At 44.4% G+C, this 16,912-nt stretch overlaps 1 protein-coding gene across 5 annotated transcripts in view; it reads right to left on the minus strand.

Annotated features, from left to right (window-relative positions):
• LOC148010708 (dynein regulatory complex subunit 7-like) overlaps positions 1-16,912 on the minus strand; it is a 358,764-nt gene that overhangs the window by 283,351 nt on the left and 58,501 nt on the right. For 3 of the 5 annotated variants that reach the window (XM_087671014.1, XM_087671012.1, XM_087671013.1), the window contains exon 2: positions 16,226-16,315. In XM_087671014.1, the coding sequence (XP_087527140.1) occupies positions 16,226-16,315 (90 nt within the window). Of the gene's footprint in view, positions 1-13,726; positions 13,910-14,015; positions 14,167-16,225; positions 16,316-16,912 lie in introns of those variants that run through there. The other 2 variants (XM_087671015.1, XM_087671016.1) reach the window with 2 other exon arrangements.

Genomic DNA, 16,912 nt, shown 5'->3' on the forward strand with positions numbered 1-16,912 from the left:
AAATCATACGGGGACCAAACCCCATTGTAGACATTAATTGCCGCAAGAAAGACCAGCTGACATGATCAAAATCCTTCTCAATATCTAGCTGACGCATAACAACCTGCTGGCTAGAAGCTTTGGCATAGTCAATTCCAAGCTGAATATTCAAAATGTTATGTATTACATTCCAACCTCTAATAAAACTGTATTGACGTGGATGAACGAGGTGTGGAAAACTTTCTGCAATCTATTGGCAATATTTTTGGAGAAGATTTTATGCAACTATCCCATAACAGAAACGGGTCTCCATTGTTTCAAAGAGGTTGGAGAGGGAACCCTGGGCAACAACCTGATGATAGCAATCTTCCAATCCGTAGCCATCATACCAACGTTCCACACCTGCTGACATAAGTGAGTTAATGGGTCCTTAACCAGTTGCACATGGGCTGAAAATAGCTCATTAGGAAGCCCATCCCAACCTGGACTTTTTCTTCGAGGCAGGTGAGACAGCACTTCTGCCACTTCATCTTTAGAAATATCAGCCTCCATCAGATTCACCCATTCTGGTGCAACCCAATTACTAACCATGTCACAAATATAAGTTCGAGCAGAGAGAACAGCATCGGAAAGAACCTCCTGTGGACCCAACAAGGCCCTATAAAAGTCAACAGTCATCCGAATAATAGAGACAAGGTCGGTCACCAAATCACCTTGCTATCCTTTTAACGCACAATATTTTCCCGAGCATATTTCTGATGCACAGGAGCAAAAAAATGATGAGTTTGACAGTTGTTATCATGTAAAGCTTCAGCTCTGGCCAACAGTTTGTATTTTGCATATTCCTCTTCCTGAAGAGATTGGACCCTGCCTTTCAGCCATTCAATGCATGTGAGCAAATCATCAATGGAATCCCCAGTCTGACACAGAGACAAGGAATGAGCTAATAAGGATTGAGCATGCTGCAATTCAGCTCGAAACGAGGAAACATGCTGAGTACTATATTGTCGGCATAACGCTCGCGCATTATCCCTATAAACCGCCCATGCTTCCATCCATGTAGATAGGACCCTCAAGCTAAAAGAGGCTATCAATTGCTGAACACCTTCCATAAACTTATTTTGCTGCAAAAAGGATTGATTAAACCGAAGAGGCAAACGGGCAAGGAGAGCCTTAAATGCATGAACAGGTCTATGGCTCATTTTCAGGACCAAAGGGTAATGATGTGACAAAACATGTTTTTCCACTCGCATACTGATGACTGCAGGAAGAAAAGAATCACTTTGGCAAATATATATCCTATCCAGCCTGGCCCAAGTGTTTGGATGCTGAAAAGAACAATAAGTGTATCCAGCTTGTGATGGATACACATGACCACATGTCCTATTTCAAAGATGCCGTTGCAAGAGCATCCCAAGCCTGTCTCTCAGGACCATCCATAACCGAATGCGAAGAGGTTTCCTGATCTACAGACACACAGGCATTAAAATCACCCATAGCAAAGCCTTGATGAGCCATGGCAAGGCAGTGCAGGTCTTCCCAAAGCTGACAACGTTCCCTTGCATTAGAAGGAGCATACACGCCTACAATCCACAAAACCTCACCCTCATAAATTATTTCAAGGATCAAAAATCGGCCACGAGGGTCTTGAGAGACCAATGATGGATGTGGGGAGGATTTGACCGCCAACATAACTCCTGATCTATGCGGAGGATGACCACTAAAGAAAACTGCATAATCCTTATATACATATAAAGATCCGGCCAAAGCGTGCTGTTTATGCTCCACAACATGAAAAACATTCCATTTTCCAGCCAGCACCACTTTCCACAACCGGTACTGCTTTTTGCCTAAAGAAATACCTTTCACATTCCAAAGAGCAATTTTCATAATGAATCACAAATGAAAAGAACCATTGAACCGCCGCTTTCCCTTTCCCTTTTACATCAATAGCCTTGGTAACTTGGAATCTCTCCATTTCACCTCGAATAACATCAACAAGATCTGCCCTCTGCAAGCCGGCAATGGAAGCACGGGAAGGAAAGTGTTGTTGCTGGGGGCACAAGCCGAGGAGGCACAAGCCCGAGGAGGCACAAGCCCCCCACATGCATCAAAGCGCAAAGCAAAATCACAAGGCCTTTTATCTTCTACTACCGGAGCACGCGAAGATTGGGGTTTCATATAAAACCCCTTTCCTCTATGTTGAAAGGTTTGAGTGATAGGGGGTGATGGAGGATGAGCAGGAGTGGAGCAAGAATCCTGTCTTGCATTACGACGAACAACTGTCCTGAAGAGGCAAGTTCTGCCCACCCGCAAGCGAAGCATGCTCCCCATCAGCGTGGGAAACGTCCTTCTTGCCTTCATTACGATCATGTTGGAAAAGCTACTCAGAATCATGCACCGGCTTCTGAATCGTCTGCTGAGCGAGGTGGTCTTGCATTTCCATATCTGGGTCCATAGAGCATTGCCCTACCTCCATATTTTTGTCGCATTCCGAAATGAAATGGCTCAATTGGCCACATCTGAAACAATGTGATGCAAAAGTATCCCATTTCAACTCACACACCAACGTTTGTAGCCTTGGAACCTCAAAACGAATCTTCATTGGGTGAGGTTTCCCTATATTCCAAAGCATACATGCCCTATTCCGATTGCAGGAAGCCAGCTGAGGTTCCACCAAAACCTCCCCAATGGTTGTCAAAACCAGAGGGAGGAGTCTCCAGAGATGCGCAGGGAAATCCACCACCTCCACCCAAATGGGGCATGCTCGTCTCAGCACCTCCTAAAACTCGGCCATGGGCCTCCAAGGTTATTGATCTAGGTTATTTCGAGCTCTTTCTCTCTGATTTGAGAAGCACAAGTTTAGATATAGTCATTCTTCTCTTCTTTGCTATAGAAATTGCAACTTTCAACCATGGAACTTGAGCTGACCGTATGTATGGAGTGAGGACAACAACCAATCTTCTCCTTTCAGCATAGAGAATCCATTGGGTAGCTCTATAACTCCATTTATAGCAAGGTATACTATTTTCTTTTACCTAATTCTCATCAAAACATATTATTGCAGCACAACAAAATAAGATCCTCTCTTCTTCTCTGAGATCTCAAGCCGTGTGCACTTGTGAAAATTTTTTCACAAAAAAAGTTCTCACAATTCCATCATGAGAAATCTCTCCATTGTGAGAGAAACAATGTGGGATTGCATGGGGACCATGCAAGACAATTGTCAAAGCATATGCTCCATGCCAATATTGAAGGTTACAAAGTCACTGTGCACCTATGCATCACTTGTGTCACATGAAATGGCTTAAATACAGCCATTCTATCACAAGATATGTCTAGAAAAAATAGAAGAATGCAAGTCAAACCTAATGAAATGCATATTGCAAGGATCATAGCAATTACCCTTTGTTTTTGAACAGGAATTGAATGCTTATATGTTGTGGCAGCGATACAGATATGAAGTACCAGTTTGAATTTGCCGAGTTTGACAAAGATTGGGTGTGCAAAGGTGAGGGCAAAGGACTAGGATTGATACACAAATACGTATGAGGCTTCATACAACATATTAGATCAATTTGAATCTGATATTTGTGTGTTTTATACACTGTTTGCAGCATCAAGAGTGTGGGACCAGCTTTCCAACATTGTACAAGTCATTCAACTGTGGACAATATGCATTCTTATGCATTACACTTGTTAGGGTGTGAATGGACGGATTTGCCACATATTTTGTCAAGGTTGGTGAGAGCAACTGAGGACAATGCCTTGAAGACAAAGTCTAGGCTAATTCAAGAGCAAGGCACATGGGAATTATAGATACTAAGAGAGCGCTAGTTTGTGACAACAAGTCACTTGTGATTCATGTAAGCTTTAAATAATGATACGAAATACCAAAATAGGCACCAACCTTTGGGGCCTATCATATATCATCTACCATGCAAGAGCAATCTAGCTCTCCTATTAAGTGAGTTTTTTATTTAGTGCAAGTAAGTTTATGTTTACTACCATTCAGATTATTTTCGAAGGCCACTATCTGATTAATGTGGCTTTTGCTGCCCATCTATTCTCACAAGTGTGTTATTTTGCTGAAGTAAACTGGCATGACTCTTTGGAAGGGTAGCTTCTTTGCCTAAACAAGATGATATAGATGCAATCTTAGGTATGGTGATGCAGTAGATAGGTGCCTTCGATGAAGGCAGCTCTATCATTTTGCTATGAAATGACAAACTAGTAAAACTCAATCACCCATCCATAGAAACGCCCTTAGTTTATTGATATTTTGTTTTTCCAAACCCAAGAAAGGTAGATGTTAACCCTCAAACAAACAAAGGTGGAAAATCCGGAAAAGCTGAAGCAGAAGACAAAGGCCAAGGCAAAGTGAAACGGAAGACAAAGACGCACAAGGAGAAAAGTCCTAAATAAGGGAGAAAGGCGCGCAAGGAAAAGCGCAAGTCAATACTTTCGTAAAAGAGCACAAGCGCATCATGGTTTAATTCAAGGAGCGTCACGAACGAACAAAGGTGGAAAATCCGGAAAAGCTAAAGTAGAAGACAAAGGCCAAGGCAAAGTAAAACGGAAGACAAAGACCCACAAAGAGAAAATTCCTAAATAAGGGAGAAAGGCGCGCAAGGAAAAGCGCAAGTCAATACTTTCGTAAAAGAGCGCAAGCGCATCATGGTTTAATTCAAGGAGCACCGGGCTCTCACCCGTGCAATTTGTAAATGTAGACGGGCGGTGGAAAGGAAGCTAGGAAAATAGGACAATGGGAAAAAAGGCCTAGGCCACGACCGGCCATGTAAAAAAGGGAAAAAGGGGATGACCGCCCAAAAGGGATTTAGGGTTTTATATGTAAAGTTGAAAAGTGAATGAGAAGCTCATTCTTGTGTGTGGCCAAAAGTGGCTCTCCTCTTCTTCTTCTTCTTCTTTTTCTTCTTGTTTGCTTGAAGCTAGGGAGTATGAGGGAGTGAGTGTGTGAGGGTGAGGGACCCGGGGAGGAGAAGCTCTCCATCTTCTCCTCTCTTCATTTCTTCTCTTCTCTTCTCTTCTCTTGCTCGCGGCAATGGAGCTTGGAGCGTGGAGCTTGAGGATGGAGCTTGCTTGAAGCTTGCACTTGGATCGTGGAGCTACCGGAGTGCGCGGGAGAGGAGGTAACTCGATCGGCATGAAGGTAAGCTCACTACACCCGTAGATATAGATGGCGCGTCGGCTATGTGAGAGGTAGCCATTAGTGCTCGGCTTGGAACGCTTGAAACAATAAGCGGTCCGTGGGTCTTGGCGGTTGGACGAAAGCTCCCACATTTTGGTTCCGTTGCCGAGACCAAGAGGTATTCGATCTCCTTAGCAAGTAGGTTTTTGATTTGTTGTTGAATATTAGAGTAGGACCATTCATCTCCATCTCTGGTTTTGATTTTTGTTGATTAGGGTAAGGTTAGAATAGGAAAAAAGAAGGAAAACGGCAGGGTTTTCTGTTGCTGTATAACAGGCTGAAACAAGAAAATAGGGGCACATATCCAGATTTCTAGCTGGAAGAGTATGAGGGACTAACCTCTGAGGCCACAGCAGGCTGGAATGGGGCAATAAGAGGCCCAGGGAACCAGGAAAGGCCACATTTGACATCCTACCCTCTGAGAAGAGAGTGAGCTTGAGAGCCAAGGAGAGAGAGAGAGAGACCTGCGGGGAGATCATCAGCGTACTGATCGATTCAAGCGCCATACTATTTTCAGGTACGCCAGGCATTTTCCTCTGTGGCTTTGCATCTAATTAGGCAGCACGGCACGTTTCGGTGAAGTAGACGTCAGCCTAGAGGCGTCGCGTGCAACTCGCGGGCTGTCGACCGTGCAGTCGGACCAATTCGTCCGAGTCCCAGAATAGAATTGCCCTATCTCTGGAGGGACCATCCGACTCCGAAAATTGGACCACCCTCCCGATCCGATTCCCAGAATCGGACCAGTCTAGAATTGGACCACCCTTGTCTGAGTGATTGGACACTCGCCCGTCCGATTTTCAAAATCGAACACTCGGACCCTGGAAATCAGACACAAGGAATCGAATCACTCAAAATCGAACACCTGTCAAAATCGGAAGTGACCAAAATCGGACCACTGGGCCCATCAGACCAACCCAAAATCGGACGTCCGATTCTGATAATCAAACTCCTGAAAATCGGATATCTGAGAATCGGATAGAAAACTGTCAAAATCGGACAAGTGTCTAGAACACAAATTTTGACGCATCTAAACCCCGAAATTGACCCCAAAGGCTACGTAGAGCTAAAGGCACATCACAGATCCATCACTGGGCTGAAACTTAGAGCAAGTAGTTTAAAATTTGGCTATAAACGGTCCTCCGAAATTGCGCATGGCGTTTACCGTAACAGCCCTGCGGGCCGGGGGGACTACCCCTCCCAGACCCCCGCAGAGGAGACTCTGCCCCCTCCGCACCTCCCCCAAGTAGGTTGGAGAGAAAATGCGCGCCGTGACAGGTCCTCCAAATTAAACCCTAGTGTAGTAATGGCTCTACACAAGCATGGATCCTCACTTGTAAAAGAGCAACCAAAAGCCCATACCCGAACAAAGAGAAACAGAGACCCTTGAACATCAATGGGTCAAACTAGCCCCCATCAATAGAAAAAAGGCCACACCATGAGAACACAAAGACATTGTATTCAGATCGTGTCGAGTCAGAGCAAAATGCAACATCAGCAAGCTACAAATGCGAAGATGACTAGACATGACACTCTTGACGAGAGATGTACCTTGAGCAACACTGTACAGACGACCCAAGACATTGGTGGAGAATCCACGTCTGGTCATGCAATTGGGGACTCAAGGGCATCTGTCAGAAGACTTAAATTTACAAGCCAAGACCCGGAAGATGAAGGCATAGTACCACCTGCTTATCTTAGGGTCAAACTCACCGCGAAAAGAGAGCATACTATCGATGCTCTAATTGATCAAGGAGCAGATTTTAATATCTTGACGTATGAATCATGGACCCTACTAGGCCAACCAAAGCTCACACTGACTAGTGCAACTCTTAGCCCTTATGGGGGACACCCACAAGCACTCATAGGGAAGTGCAAAATCCTTGCGACAATTGAAACGGAAAGCTTGCCTATCCTATTTCATGTTCCTCCAAATAGTGCTAGCTACGGGAAAGAAACCCTCCTAGGAAGACCCTTCAAAAGGGTAACCAAGTGTGAGGCTGACTATGTAGCACAGAGGATACACCTGACGCTACCGGGTGTGAGGATAGAGTCACAACCTTTAGCAAGGGTGACCTCATCGAACCTCAAGGGAAAGGCAAGGAAGGTGCTGACATAACAGTCAAGCCTACTAACGAGAGCAAGGACTTGTTGAAAAAACTGATACAAGCACAGGTCAAACAACGAGAACCAGTGAGTGAGGCCATACTTGAAACAAGAAGGTCAAGAGACAATGCCAAGGACGGGCTTTGGACTTACAAATATCGTAGAAGACCCCAAAGGAAGCCCTAGACTTATAGATGAAGGCATTGATGGAGGGTCAGCACAACGCCGCGATGGATATCCAAAGCGTTGCTACGTGCTCAAGGGTATTACGCCGGTAACCGATGGATTTGGATACCAAAACCCCCTACTAAACCACCTCTATCAGCTGAAGGCCAGATTGCACCAAAAGCAACGAGGCACAGGAGGAAACCTAAGAGAAACTCCAGGTCTCGAGGCAAGAAACAAAACATGAGCGTTCAAAAGAAAGAGCCAAGGCCTAGCATGCTTAATAAGCATAGGTCATATGTAACCATTGAGCATGCACAAAGACCATTAGTGCTCAATCAACTTTTGACTTCCCAAGAGGATAATGAGCACCAGAGGCACAACGCTGCTCGTGAGAAGGCTGATTGTTCAACAAAGCAAATAGCACAATCGTCTAATAGCCTCGAGCAAATCATTCAGTTAGTGCGAAGTCCACCTAAGAGTCCTAGATCTCCTGCACCCTCTTTTTCCAAACGGACATAGGAAGCACTACAGCACTCGTCAAAGGTGACTGCTCAATCCCAATCTCTATCTGCATCTAAGCTTCCAAATGTCCAAGAGGTGGGACATGACACCATCCGTAGCTCTCGGCCCAAGAATATGCCTAAGCAACCTAATGTTACTAGATCAACTCATGCTCGATCTACACAGATGGATGCTCAAAGGGCAACGAAAGACATGACCACTTCCGATCACCCTAGGGACTTGACACTACAATCCACCAAGGGTATCCAGCCCACGGGACTAGCCGCTACAACTTCCAATCAGGGATCACAGTAGTCACGGCCCTTGGCCGTAGCAATGCCCCTTGTGGAATGTGTCCTTAGTAGTTTACCTGTGGAGGAAGTGTCACAGCCAACTTCCTTGACAACTCCAGCAAAGTGCCTAAAGTCTAGACTGGAGGAGTTAAACACAAGGGAATTGACTGAAGAGCTAGACTCTCCGAAAAGGGAGGCAGTTGTGCTCTCACAACCTGGCGAGGCTATTCAACAGGCCACGGCTATGTCCCATAAGGACACGCTAGAGAAAGAGAATGCTGAGGCCCCAAGCACATCAACGGTTGACCTGGTCCAGGGTCCTGAGTCTTTGAGAGATACACCTACACTGACCAGGAAAAAGAGGAGAAAACAACGAAAACAACAGCAGTTGCAGGTGGTTGTGGACCCCAAGAACATTGAGACGAAGAGCGCTGGAGACCTGAGGAATAAAGCATCGAGTCCATCCACCACTGCACCAATTGATGCCTCTTCTAATAGCGATGAAACCTCAGACACATTCGTGTGCTCTGAAAAATCAAAGCAGTCATTACCATCAACGGCTACTTGCAACACTCTATCCGCCGACAATAGAACTCACATTGACCAATTAAGAGTGGATACAACGCTGTCACAACAAGGTGACAAATTTATACCAGTCACATCCAAGGAGAACCATGATACAATGACAAAGCCTCAAGAGAAACATGAAAATCCCAAGAGCATAAGAAATCCTAGCATTGGCCAAACTTGCTCGTCTAGGCCTAAGTCCCTAGCTACGCTAAAGCCCAGGCAAACTCCTAGAACCTTGCATGAGATGGCAACCGAGCAAGCCCTCGTTGAACATAGAAGTGTCACAGAATGCTTAACCGAGTTGGATGCTAAGCTCAAAGTGTTCGCACGTGTCTATGTCCTGGCAAGACATGGGCGCATTCCCTAAAGAGCAACTTGAAGAATACTTGCCATTTCCCTTATCCTCGAAAGAGCAAGAATATCTTGACGAGCACTATAACAGGCTCCTGTATGAACGCTTGCGACTCATCTCTGACGAGGAAGCCGACGAACTACGCTTAACTGTAGCATTCAATGATGTGCTCTGCCAACCAAATCTCTTAGAGATAGAGCAACTAAAGCGACTATCAGAGAGTCAAAGTCAATTTGAACAACGTTGGTATGAAAACTGCGTTGCAATGGCCGAACTAGGAGCCCAGATCATGACAGTCTCAAAGGAGCGATTGGCCAAATGGCGGTCTCAAAGAGACCCAACCTATATGGCACCAACTTCCTTTCGAGTGTTGACTGCCATTCGGGATACAGACTTGGCTGAAACTAGCCAAGACAACTCTCTGTTTGATAAGGTTCTCACTGAGGAGGAGTTACATGTTACCAGTAGACTCGGACAAGGTTCCATGCTACTCGATGTTGCAAAATATCTATCGGTATTGAGTAAGCTGCCACGAGTACTAGATGCATGCACCACGCTCCAGTACAATCCGGAGTTCTACAATTGGCTTTTATCCTCGTGACGTGACATGGATTCATGGATATTTATATAAATAAACAATGACTTTTGTGACCCTGTATAGACACTATCAACACACACAAGCAATAATGGTCAAGCGCAGGGAGAAGAGTTGGGTTCAACAGGCTAAGCCCCTCAGGTCCTCCTCTCACCACACATTTGGAAGTTGTGTCACCATTCCCACCTCCAGATGGAGGACATGCAATCCTCATTGCCACCATAGGAAGCCCTAACCAACATCTCTGATGGTGTAGACAGGGTACCATCCCTTCCTATACACCTTTCCCCTTTCCGGTCTATCCTTCCAAGGATGTGGCCTGCTCCACTCCATGATGACTAGTCTACATAACTTAGCATGAGTCAAGATCTGCTAATGGCTGGAGGCCAAATAAACATCATCATGGGGGCCATTCCTCTACAACAAACACTGTATGCCTCACCCCTCCCCTTCGTGTCATATGCGCTTGATAACCAACACTATAATCCCTTTCATGCGAATGGTGTTATCCTATATCAAGACCTAATCCTTGGTTCGCTTTTTTGCAGGTCCCTTTACGTGGAACCCATGGAGCACCCAGGGCAGTTGGCTTGCAAAGACGCTCTCCATTGTCGAAGGGAACATGCAGCACAAGCTCCTCCGCCGGTGCGATATGTGCCTACCCTCAAAAGGTATGCAAAGAAACAAGGTCCCAAGCGACACCACCCTGGACGTAGACCGAAGAATCCCCAGGCCAAGGGAGTAGAAGCTCAAAGAAGCACACAAGGTGTGGCAACACCGGTTGTGCTAGCCCCCAACAAACGCTCGGGCACCAGGTGCTCAAAGGCAAAAAGGGCAGCTCGAGACAAGGAAGAATTCGATGCATTGTTCAAAAGCATCTTGGAAACGGTTGCGGCCAAAGACTACACCATTTAGGTCCCGACCGACATCTTCCCTGCCCAACCTCACAGGAGCCCCTCACCAGCAAAGCCTCAGTTGCCTAACCACCCGGACTCACCCCACCTCGTGTAAATCGAGTAGACCCTATGATATACAAGCAACTTAACAAGCCATCCTACCATAACTTTTTGTCTTTTGATGATTAAAGGGGCAGGCTCCCCACTTGTACACACTTCCCTTACCTATCGTTAATATATGCCACGTCATTAACAAGCACTGGAATAGGCATTGCAATTAGCATCATAGGATTTTGAAAAAGTTATATCTTGACATGATTACATTTGTTCGTTGTACTTGACGCATACGACTTGCATATACTCTCAAGAAGTTACGAGTGGATGCAGGATCACACAGGTCTTCGTGCAAACGTGTTCAATGCCCAAGTCACCGCAAGACCACCAACCTCACAAAGAACCGCGACAAAGCCACGCTGCGGAACGCGAAAAATCACCCTTGCGAGTGCCCACATCGCACGAACCAAAGCATAGTCATGGGCTACGCTCTCTTCCTGGGTCAAGCTCTACAGTGGGCTCACGACGGTTGTTACCTCAACTGTACCAACATCGTGTGTCGCAAAGAGGTTTGTAGTATCTCAAGTGTTTCTCCCCATCTCAACAACTGCTTCTCTAACAACAAGGCTAGGGTACAATCATCATTGTAATATCCGTTTCCTGAGCCTTCAAAGCTTGACATTCCCCAACTCATTGAAAGGCTGATAGCCTCAACATATTGCAATGGTTGTACTCATGCAAGTCAAAAAAAAAAAAAAAAAGCATAAGACAAAAGAAACACAAAAAAAAGAACGAAACGATTAGAAGCACCCACGATCACAGCACAACACCTAGGGGTCCTCAAATTAGGTGCGTCCAGTGACCTTGGTCGGCTGGCTCCGTCCCTAGTCTCCTAGCCCCCTAGCATCACCCACAATAGTTCAGGGCACATCAAGGGCAGGACATACCTAGGGCGTTTGTCTCGCCTATGGTTAGACTTGTCACCCTGACCCATTCATACGATTCCCTCTTGCACTCTGCCTTAATACCATTGCAATCAATTGTGGTAAGCACTGCACGAATGGCCATGAAAAGTACACTGTCCTCATCACGCAGGTCCAATGGCTACCAGCTACCAATAGTGCAGTGTCCCTGTGTTCAATTATGTTACGTCGTGTAGTCACAATGCAAAGGATGTCGCATACACCTTCACGTGTACTTTTTCTCAACATGGACAACTTTGCTTCATCCACACATCGTTATGAGAAACCAACCGCGGTCTTTTAACTACGTAATATCTAAGTATGCACGAGCACTCACATAATATCTGCACCAAAATATATACACAGTTTGGGTCCTGAAGTGCAGGACAATACTCTCAGCTTGCTTAGAGTTCGACCTGTCTCCCAAACTAATTAAACTATGTCTTGTGCACGATAGAGAAGACTAGCACTACCCCTAGGGAGAGACCACTTAGGACAGGTTTTCAATTGCAGATATTGAAAACTCCAACGAAAGTATCATTCGCTCTTTATCGACACTCAGCTCTGAATTCCTATCCTTTATCATCCTGCAAGCCCGCCAAGAATCGTCATATGCAAAATCCCCAAAATAAATTGCCACTTGTACTCCATCAGTGCAATCCCCACAAAGAACAGCCCTACCACCAACTCCTATAGCCCTACCATCAACCACCTAGGGCCCCAACGACCTTCCTCTCCACCACTACCAACACTCCTCCATGGCAACCACAGACGTCCTTACACCCACGTCTTCGGTGCACGCTAAAGCCTACTATCTACGACGGTGAGTGTCATAGGACTGGCACTCGTCTAGGAGGGGGGTAATGTTAACCCTCAAACAAACAAAGATGGAAAATCCGGAAAAGCTAAAGCAGAAGACAAAGGCCAAGGCAAAGTGAAACGGAAGACAAAGACGCACAAGGAGAAAAGTCCTAAATAAGGGAGAAAGGCACGCAAGGAAAAGCACAAGTCAATACTTTCGTAAAAGAGCGCAAGCGCATCATAGTTTAATTCAAGGAGCGCCGGGCTCTCACTCGTGCAATTTGTAAATGTAAACGGGCGGTGGAAAGGAAGCTAGGAAGATAGAATGACAATGGAAAAAAGAGCCTAGGCCACGACCGGCCATGTTAAAAAGGGGAAAAGGGGATGACCGTCCAAAAGTGATTTAGGGTTTTCTATATAAAGTTAAAAAGTGAATGAGAAGCTCATTCTTGTGTGTGGCCAAAAGTGGCTCTCCTCTTCTTCTTCTTCTTCTTCTTCTTCTTGCTTGCTTGAAGCTTGTGCTTGAGAGAGAGAGTGTGAGAGTGTGAGGGAGTGAGTGTGTGAGGGTGAGGGACCTGGGAAGGAGAAGCTCTCCATCTTCTCCTCTCTTCTTCTCTTCTCTTCTCTTCTCTTCTCTTCTCTTGCTCGTGGCAATGGAGCTTGGAGCGTGGAGCTTGAGGATGGAGCTTGCTTGAAGCTTGCACTTGGATCGTGGAGCTACCAGAGTGCGCGGAAGAGGAGGTAACTCGATCGGCATGGAGGTAAGCTCACTACACCCGTAGATATGGATGGCGTGTCGGCTATGAGAGGTAGCCATTAGTGCTCAGCTTGGAATGCTTAAAACAATAAGCGGTCCGTGGGTCTTGGCGGTTGAGCGAAAGCTCCCACAGTGGATCCCCCTGATTTTAAGAGTTTAGGAACTAGCCCATCAACCTCCTTGGATAGTCAAGCATGCATAGAATTATGAAGAGCTTAAAGGGAACATCTCAACAGCCCTTATATATTATAGCTTGACTTTCAATGTTAAGAGGTTTCCTTTACAAAGATTGGAAGATGTCAAGAGCCTCAAGTAAAGATCGGATTGCAAATACCCACCATATCATATTTTCTTCTTTAGAGAAGGACAGCCACTTCCTCATCAAGAAAATTTACATTTTCCTAATGTGCATAAAAACTTCTTTTTCTCATCTATTAATGAACTAGAGGTTAGGGGGATATGGCACTCCAAAAAAAAATTTCCGACCTCATTGTGTTGCCAGTGACATGAGAGCACAAGATTTGTTTACCATCCTAACATAGATCGGCAAGTCTTTTCTTCTCAAATGTACCGGTCACCATCTACTCCAATCAATCAACAAGTGGCTCTCCCATAAAAGCTCTGTTTAGGAGGTTGAATAGTACATTTAGCATGAGTATGGCCAATGATCTGCAAATAGCCAATGATCCGCAAATAGAAATGTTTAACCAAATCCTAGAGGATATGCTGTGAGCATATATAAGGAGACAACAAACTAATTAAGAAGAGCACTTACCTATAATAGAGTTTGCATATAACAATGAGAAGCATTCTTCCATGGGATATTCTCCATTTATGCTAATGGTTTGAACATAGAGCCCCTTATGCAGTAGGACTGCAAAAAGGTCCAGGCCGCCAAAGATTTCTTCGAAGATTTGAATGAAAACCTAAAACTTGCACAAAGCAACATTAGAAAGACACAAGATAGAGCTAGGGCCTATGCTGACCCACATAGAAGCCCTGTTGCTTTTTACGAAGGACAGCAAGTCTACCTTATGGTGCTTAAGCAATCTGAGACTGTCAAGATGACAATGTCCAAAACTATCACCTATGGATTTTGATCCATTCACAGTACTTACAAAAACAACAAGATGCTTACAAGCTCCAACTTCCAAAGATAGAGGAACTCTTTGATAAACGATCATTTCCACATAATCCTAAGAGGATTTAAAATGTTTATAGTAGATAAAAAAGGGAATATTATCTCCAAAGAGTACTTGGAAAAAGTGAAAGATTGTTCAGAAGAGGGTTCAACACAGAAGCATGTGAGCAATATGCAGAAATGGTTTCCCAATTCAAAGTTAGACCTTTCCAATTCAATTTTTGAGGACAAATTGTTTCTTAATTAGTGTGACAATTTTAGAGAAACATAATTGGGATTTGTGACCATCCATACAGGGGGGAAAGTGACACGTCAATTCATGTGACAACTGCTGGGAATCATAATTAGGAGTTGTGGCCGTCCGTATATTTTGAAATATACGTATACAGGATTTAGGGGAGCACAATTATTATGCACATGTAAGACACACATATGAACATGGGTTAAGGCCGATTATACATGGGCTAAAGCTGATTACATTATGGGCTCATGCAAATATATGTAAGTGAATAGGGCTTTAGCCAAGTAAGTTGATGATGTGGTATTGATCCAATGTGAAGACAAGGTATGCTTGGCATACCATTTGTCATATATATTGGAATAATCAAATCATAAGGATACTAAAAACAGAGACATTGTAATTGATGTAGTTATATGGAGTTTTGAATGCATGAATTAAAATTATGAGTGGATTATTAAATTGATCACAAAGCAAGTCATGCCAAGGCTGGAGGTGAATCGACAACTCAAAACCCACATTTTCTCTCATCATCTCTGTGCCAGACTCTAATTAGGAAATCAAACCAGCAAGCTTTATACCCGATCTATCGCCTTCCAATCAAGCAAATACCCAAGCAAAATCCTTCTATTAGTCCACAAACATTCACAACATAGACAAGAAAGGAATAGGTACTACACTTTTGGCTGGCCACTAGCCCACGGGATAATGAAGAGCACCAATAAAAAACTGTGCTCCACAAGTTGCGACAGAGGAATTAACCACCCCCGGACGGTTTTTGTGTGGGAAGGGTCTCCACACACACCAAGTGTGTTGAGAGGTCTCCGCAAAGATGGCATCAAGGCAGCCAAGTGCCCACTGCAAAACTACTGAGTGTGACCAACTAGAAGAACATGGAAATAAATGGAGTTGCAAGCTATTCCAGTATTTAGACAAGAACAATATAAATGACATCTCATCAGTTTTCTTGTTGGGAAGCCTGTATGCTCCAAGAACTTGGTCAGATTTTGGAAAATGTTCTCAAAGTACAAAAGTCCAATGCACCAACAGGATGATAGTCGGTACAAGCACAGTCTCAATCCCACTTGGATGTATAGTCAGTACAAGCAGAGTCTAAATCCTACTTGGCTGTATCTGATCTTCCCCGAGTGGACAAGCATGCCTTAATTAAAGAAAGAGTTTCCAACTACCCAATTGACTGGGCTGAAATATTGGGCAGGTTCCTCACATCTCTATGTTTGGGAATAATTAGTAAATACCCACATTGTGCATGTCAGAAGTAGGCAGTTATTAGAGTAATCCATCAAGAGCAACAACAGTACTTCCAAAGCTCAGTCACATAAAACAAGTATTTCATAGATGTCATGGAGAAAATAGAGAGAACAAGTTTCTCTGCTAGATGTCAAATGTTAAGTATTCTAAAGCAACAGTATGATGGAAAATGCACTTGCAGGAAAAGTTGAGTCTCATTGTCATGCTTTTTGGGTCCATCCAACCAATGTTAAAGTCTTTGTTATTTGATTTGATCAAATAGCTGCATTTCCTTTGGATTTATTTTACATAAATGACATTGAATATAAAGAAGTGTCCATTAATAAATCAAAACCTGTGCATGTCCAATTCACTAATTGTGGTAACCCCAGCTGCTTTAACTAGGTTCATGAAATCTTCAGGAATCTCGGTAAGCTCCAATGAACTGTCAAAACGTACAATAGTGAGATGAAAGTTGATTCAGGTCGAGGTAGAAGAAACTTTTTGGAAATAAACATACAGTTTTCATTATATTATTATCTTGGAATGAACCTTGGGATTGCAAGTTAACTCGTCCTGAACCACATTTAGTGTCACCCCCAGGACTACTGTCGCAGCGACAAACATGAACACAACATTGTACATCTGCATGTGGTATGATGCAGAATCACCATGCCCTAGCAGGACCAGCACAGTTTACATTATGCAGGATCACATACTTTTTTTCAAGGTTTTGTATTCTAGTTAAACATGCCTTGTGATCCGTGGACTCTCAACACAAGAGACCTAAATAGATCAATAGAAATGGATGTTCATTGTACTGACACAAAATCAGCGAGTTGCCAAGAACACCCACAACAAGCTAGAGCCAAAAGTGAAGCACAACATGTGTAGCATCACATGTGCAGGGCACCAAATAGGGTCACCTTTATATAGGCTACAAGTGGGAAAAGGCTTGAGTCACACCGACCAGAGCTGAGACTAGCACAGTCACAAGTGACAATCATTTTTGGACTTGAGGATCACAGGGATGGTAGCTTCT

Source organism: Lygodium microphyllum, chromosome 29 (genome assembly GCF_053477565.2).
Source record: "Lygodium microphyllum isolate KBCC chromosome 29, Lygodium_microphyllum_v1.1.10, whole genome shotgun sequence".
Taxonomy (NCBI): domain Eukaryota; kingdom Viridiplantae; phylum Streptophyta; class Polypodiopsida; order Schizaeales; family Lygodiaceae; genus Lygodium; species Lygodium microphyllum.